The 7124-nt window shown below is 38.3% G+C and overlaps 1 protein-coding gene across 1 annotated transcript in view; it reads right to left on the reverse strand.

The window, feature by feature from the left end:
- Nucleotides 1–1563: 1563 nt before the first annotated feature.
- noxa1 (NADPH oxidase activator 1) overlaps nt 1564–7124 on the reverse strand; it is a 14702-nt gene continuing 9141 nt past the window's right edge. Inside the window, exons 12-16 of the mRNA XM_068310955.1 lie at nt 5102–5208; nt 3994–4154; nt 3480–3588; nt 2062–2185; nt 1564–1929 (exon numbers count right to left, since the gene is read on the reverse strand). Coding sequence (XP_068167056.1) covers nt 1823–1929; nt 2062–2185; nt 3480–3588; nt 3994–4154; nt 5102–5208 — 608 coding nt within the window. The 3' untranslated portion in view covers nt 1564–1822. The remainder of the gene's footprint in view (nt 1930–2061; nt 2186–3479; nt 3589–3993; nt 4155–5101; nt 5209–7124) is intronic.

Here is a 7124-nt window from a genome sequence, read left to right on the forward strand (position 1 = left end):
CCCCACACTGTTTAGGAGGCTGCGCTCCTTCTCTGCGGAATGTATGCACCTTATCAGATATACAGGCAAACCTCGGTTTCTGACCACAATTCGCTCCGGAAGGCTGTTCGAATAGCGATTTGTTCAAATTCAAAGTACAGTTTTCCCATTACAAATAATGTAAATAATCTTAATCCGTTCCAACATGGTAGAAAACTACCTTTTTTCAACATGTTATGTCATAATGTCATTTATATATCAAATTGTACAGCAATGAAACGTATCAAAGAAATGTCAAAGAAAGAAGCAAACACGAGAAAGAAAGAAAGAAAGAAAGAAAGAAAGAAAGAAAGAAAGAAAGAAAGAAAGATTTTTTTATTTTTTTTTATTTTTGCAAAAACACTTTAATCACATTCAAACATTTTGCAATTTTACATTAGATGAAGCACTAAAGTGCCTCAGAAGAAGATTTTAAAAAATACGAACTCCAATCACATTTAACATTTAGAACATTTAGAACATTTTACAATTTTTCATTAGATGAAATTTAAAAAACACTAAACACTCAAAAACATTAAACACCAAGAAACAAAGGGAAATACAATATGTAAATTAGTACATTATAACAGGAAGTTAGCAAAGAAGGAAAGAAAAAAAAAACATGGATGTAATCAGGTGAGCATAAGGTACGAGTTACTGTCGTCTTTTGGACATAAGTTTACGGTACCGTAACTCGTACCATAGGCAATGGAACGCAAATTAAGTGAAAAATTATTGAATACAGTAAAATAACATAAAAAGTACATTACCGTCATGTGTTCTCTCGACTTTTCTCGCATTTTCTTGCTCTTGGCGGGAAGAATAAGGTGTTTGTTTCACGTTTAACTTCCAAATTTTGTTCGACTTCTAAGACAAAAAAATTCAAAATTTTTTAGTCGAATTCTGATTTGTTCAATGTCTAAAGCGTTTGAAAACCAAGGTTTGCTTGTAGTATCATTCATGATTTCGTCCTGCGAGGTGACCCTGAGGTGTTTGTGTACTGAGGGGGGTGGTGCCTCTCTGCACTGCTGCGGTCTTGTCTTCCGGTTTGGTTTTGCCCCCTCGTCTTTACTCCATCACAACTTGGTCTCAGGCTCAGTTTTACAGTGGGTCATTCCTATTTTAATTCTACTGGTTTAGCCTCATGACGTTCTCCGTTCCAGTTAGTTCAGTCAGGTATATCATATTTATAGCATATGTCTAAAATCAGTTCAATTCACTTCAGCCCATTTATATTTAGCTGTGAAAATTTGTTAAAGTTGAGTGTTTTCATGTAAAACAGCAAATATTGAAATCAACTTGGATTTCTATAAAAACCATCAAATTTCATAAATAATGCATTTTATAGCCAGTATGTGAAAATTATTTTAGATGGTTACACATACTTTATTTATCCCAAACTGTGAAATTTAAAATGTTGCAATAATTACCATATATAATACATTTACTAATAACTAATGACACACTTCCTCTGATTAATCCACTACTTTTATTATCCATTCATTAAAACAAACTGAAATCCATTGAAAAGTTCCAGTTTATTCATTGGAAAAATGCATCAGACATCGCACCACAATTAAAAGTTGTCAAACCAGGATCATTTGGCACATCAGGAACGTAATATTAATAATAATAATAACAATAATAATAATAATAATAACAATAAAAGTACATTGAGGTAAGAAACAAGGAGAAAAAGAACAGGTTTACAGATTACGATGTGATATAAGAATAAAATATTTAAAAAATGACAATAGTCATTAGTGAGTGCACTGTCGGCTCATGATTGTTCTAAAGCTTAGACTTAGAACTCATAACTCTTGCCGTCGTCGTTGTTCTCCCCGTAGGCAAAGCAGCTGGGGAAAATGCCAACATTCCCTGCACAGTGTCCTTCCAGCCACTCTTCATTAACTACAAACGCATGTGGGAGAAAATCATGAAGGGGCACTGACAGACTGGACAGAGGTCACTTTCAAAAGAAAGCCTGGAGACTTGTTTGTGTCTATAGTACATTCAGCATGTGCTAAATATGATGGACCTCACCTTCTCCCAGGATGTCAATGGTGTCCCCCTCATTGAACTCCAGGTCCTCTGGACCCTCAGCGTTGTAGTCATACAGCGCCACCATCTGGTAGAGGATGGGGCGGTCGATCAGAGAATCTTCTGTCTGTTGTGTCAAATTGAAATGAATTTGTTACAAAAAAAAAAAACACCCAACGCAAAACAAAAATATTCATGGAGGATTCATGATAATTATTCATTATCATTCATTATCATTTTCTGCAGGTAGTAAATGAATTTTAAAAATTCTAATGTCAAATGGGAGTACAGTTTCTACGCCACTTCCTTCCAACCCACATGCAGATAAGTTTTAGTATCCTTCTCCAGAAAGTTTCACAGACATTCACACCTCGAGTCAAATAAAGTAACAATACTGCTGATGACTCACATGATGCCCCATTAGCCAAACACACCACTGACTGATAATTGTACTTCTGTCTCAACAGTTGAAGTGTGATGTTAATGACTGCTGTGTCAGTGACCTCAAAAGATTTTAAATATGAAATCATCCAGTTAGATGAGACATGAAACATCTTTAAACTCCAAACAGAAGTCCAGCTGCTTTAAATTTCAGCTTTCAAGGATTTCAGTTAAACAAATAAATGAGACTCCAACATGTAATATTAATGTTACCATCAGCATATAACTCCATTATGAATCATCCATTTAATAAATGCAATTTGCATGTTTGTGAGTACATGTCTTTTTCTAACCATTGCAAATGGCTGCTGTGCTACTTTGATGCATTTTCATGTTAAGCAGAGTGTGTTTTAACACCAATGCATCACTACATCGCTGACACGTGGGCAACAGTCACAGGGCAGGTGCAAGCAGAGCATGGCGGAACATTGACACCAGATCACCTTTGCTTTCAGATGTGGGAAATGACGTTGCTGACACTTATTATAAAAACCAACCATACAGTATTAATTATGTAGAAATAAAAAAATGAGCATTGTTTTTGATAAAATTTCATCTTTCTTCATTCTGAGGAGAAGTGGTATATAAGTGGTCTAGGGAGTGTTTTTTTATGTAACAGGCTGCATAGAAACACCCCCTAGAACACTACATAGAAATGATCCGTATGCTGCACTGGATTTAGTATTTATATGGGGGAGTGGACTGTTTGAAATTAAATGTCCTAGGTTTCCAGAATTGATTCTGGAACCACCTCTCATATCTGCTTATTCAGCTGAATGGCACCACCAGTCAACAGTGGGTTTTATCAGAGTTAATGGATGGATGCCCCCATCTCTAAACAGTGCTACATTAACAAACAAACAAAAATTACTGCTGCTTTTCATCGAGAAAATAGAGTTCTAGGGTGTGTTTGACCCCCAGACCATCCATGCTACCTTCTTACTGATGTACATGTGTGAGGAGTAACTTTGAATGCCTACCCTGCACCACAGGGTGGCTCTGCCAGCCTCAGCCACCTCTTGCACTGTGAAGCCTGGTTCATCATCCCCACCCATAGGTATCAGTGCCCGGGAGCCGTGCTGTTTATATCTGATAAAGTGAAAGAGCAAAGGTGAAAAGAAGGTGTAACAGGGGAACAGATGGAAAATGGAGAACATCGTGGGGAGCATGATGTTTGGAAATAATGATTTTTATTTCAAAGCTGATAATCATAATGATCAATACCACCATTATAGCGAAGCTGAGAATATTATTTTTTATAATCAGCTACTATTTTAATTTTGACATCTATATGAGTTCCAGTCATGTTATGTAGTGTAATCTCATGATGATGATGTGTCAATCTTATCCTGCTTTCATAAACTCCACTCGTGTGGAGCTGCAAGCTTTGCTACTCAGACCCACAGTGTGAAATAGAAGAAGAGAAGCATATTTTTAGAAATAAAGGATTACTTAAATTCGAGGAGACAGAAGTGGGTTGGCAGGCCTGGTTACCTGAGGCGCAGATGAGTGGCTGGTTGGCCCAATTTCACAGCGATTTGTTCCTTTAATTTTTTGTATGTCGTGTCCATGGGGACGGACAGAGCCACAGTGTAAGTGTAGTGAACTTTCACCACCACAGAGTTGGCCCCTGCCCCTTGTGCAACTGCAGCAGCCTGGGAACATGGAGCAAGGCATGTACAGATAATCGATTAAAATGCTGATGTTTTACTGTGCCCTGATTGGGTCTACTTCTGGTTTGCCAGTTAACCCTAACCCATTGGCATTATTGTTATTTTTAGTAGTATCACTATTTATAGTATTGATGTTGTTAATATGAATTCTGTTATTGTGGAACATATAAAGACTACAAACTAAAAACTTTATATCATGATAACTGTTGTTGTTATTATGGTCAAACTCATGTGGGTCCCTGTCTCTCACTCCTTCTCCTTTCTTTCACGTTACGAATGAATAAATTTAAAGTGTTATGTGCAATATCAATTAAAAAGATAAGAAAAATTTTGATCTTAAAAGCAAGAACACTAATCAAGAGGAATATTTCCTCGATCTTTTACTTAAATTATCCTCAGTGTAATGACTTCCTGCAGTTTTAAATCTGTCTGTGGTCAGGGCAATGCATTTGAAAGTTAGTTTTCCTGTCTCTGTTCTGAATATGCAAACCATTGTAAGATATTTTGTATTAATATTGGTATTAGGCATGTATAAAAATAGAAATTAAACAGGCCAAGAGTAAAATTCTAAATAAATACTAACTACTTCAGCAGTTGAAATCTGAGGAAGGTTCAGTTTTTGATTTATCTATTTTTAACATGAATATTTGTCAGGGTGCTGTGGTGTGTCGACACACACAAAAATGTTCAAATCCCTGACGTGTCACGATGACTTAATCGGGACACATCATTGTTCCCCCAGCTAAGTTACAAGGTTCAATCTTACAAAGCACGTCCTCCACACGCTATCCTATATTTAGATCAGACTGAAAGAGGAGTGTGTGTGTTTGTATGTGTGTGTGTCAGTGTGTTTGTGTTTGTCAGTCCAAGGATGAAACTGAAATGTGATTTTTTTCAGCTAACTAACACAGGTGTGTATGAGGTATTACCTCATAGGTGGGTGTGTTGGCTCTGTACTTGGGAGGCTCTGGCTCTGTCAGTGGCAGGCGGGTAGCCAAGGTGTAGGATGGAGGTGGGCTTTGTGCAGGTGAACGTCCTGCAAGGTAGAAACATCACAGGTACAGTCTGAGCACCATCAGCTTAATAGTCATGGTTAGACAATTCCCTCTGAGGTTGGTCCATAGCAGGACCAGAGTTCTCCCTGGACAACATCCCAACTTTGATTGGGCCGGTAGCAGCTCAGTCCACTAAGTCTTGGGCTGGGGACCAAAAGTCGCCAGCTCGAGACCCGAGTGGGCCAAAATATGCAGTGTGAGCTGTTAGAGGGAGGTGTCAGTTCACCTCCCAGAGTTCGCCCACCTGGCTGCACCCTGAAGCAGCGGCCCATCATTAGTTTAACTAATGTATACCCCATAAAGACTGTGTCTGTCCCTCAGACCTACAGAAATGAAATACTAAATCCAGACAAATGACCTTTATTAACTACAGTAACGTAATTTGCATTGTGTTTATCCAGACAAAGTCATGACAGGAAAATTAAATGATTTTTTTTCTTATTTTTCAATGTATTACATTCCTCAAATAAATTAGTTGATTCTATTGAATTAGTAATTGTACATCATTTTCCTGGACCAAATCCTTCTTGTCTGGTAGAATTTTCTGAATTTTTATTCAGTTTGGCTGGGACCAAAGATAAAGTTATAATAGGAGATTTCGGTGTTTACTTTGACATCGTGAATGATAGTTTCTGTGTTGGTTTTAAGGTTATACTAGACTCTTTAGGATTCTCACAGGTTTATGGGTACCCATAAAGTACATCCACACCCTAGACCTTATCCTCACCTATGGTGTAGATATAGAACATCTCACCATTTTCCCTCAAAACGATATCCTTGTTACCTAGTTACCTTTGACTTTGCGCTAACCAGCGTTAGACCACCCAATTAAAGCTTCCTGATAGCATTATAGCTAAATTTAAAGAAAAAATCTCCTCAGCCCTGGTGTCAGTCAGTGTGTTCCCTTGACCGTTACTCTAGCACTAGGTCAAATATTGAATGTCTCACAAATTGTGTGACAGACCTACTAAAAACAGCTTTAGATGACATAGCTCCGTCAAAAATGAAAGTGAAAAAACAGAAAAGGTCAGCTCCACGGTTTCATTCCTTATCTCACAAGCTTAAACAACGCTCCCCGCAGACTGGAGAGAAGTTGTCGCACAACAAAAACTAACGTAGCCTATGTAACCTGGAAAGATGGTTTTCTAACATACAAGAAGGCTCTCTGTGGAAGTAGAAAAACTAGTAGAGGAAAATAAAGACAACCCTGGGTTTGTTTTTAGCACTGTAGCCAGGCTGATTAAGAAACACAACAGTGTTCGGGTTTTTTTACCCTACCATTCTTCAGTTCTTTCAAAATAAAATAATAAGACTTAGGAATGAGATCCGACACACACGGCCATCTGATAATCTCATAGCAGGGGAATCAGTTAAAAGCAGCAATATTATGGAGTGTTTTCAGCAAATTCCCTAATGTCCTCTGCTAAACCGACCACCAGTCTGCTGGACTGAATTCTGACTACACTTCTTAAAGAGAACTACTACTGATTGTCATGTCTCCGGACCATTAGGCACCCTACCTTATTTTGCAGGTTTTTGTTTATTCTAATATATCATGTCTTTTCAGATCCTGCCTGTTCTCTGGACCCTGCCTGTTGCCTACCCCTCGTCGGATCTGTCTGCCTGGTTTTCGACTGCTTCATGCCCAACCCTGCCTGGTTTCCGGATTCTGCCTGTTCGCCCGTCGTTTGCCTGATTCGTCTGCCCTGTTGGACTGATTACCCGGTACCTGAACCTTGCCTGTCCGATTAAACCTTTTGAGACTCTTGACCTGCTAGTCTGTCATGCTTTTGGCACAAAATCCTTCACTGGCAAAAACAGAGAGAGTCATTTAGTACAAAGATGAAAAGGCAGTGCCAGACAGCATACCTTATATAATGTATGTATAGAAATACAT

This window comes from Antennarius striatus, chromosome 3 (assembly GCF_040054535.1).
Source record: "Antennarius striatus isolate MH-2024 chromosome 3, ASM4005453v1, whole genome shotgun sequence".
Taxonomy (NCBI): Eukaryota; Metazoa; Chordata; class Actinopteri; order Lophiiformes; family Antennariidae; genus Antennarius; species Antennarius striatus.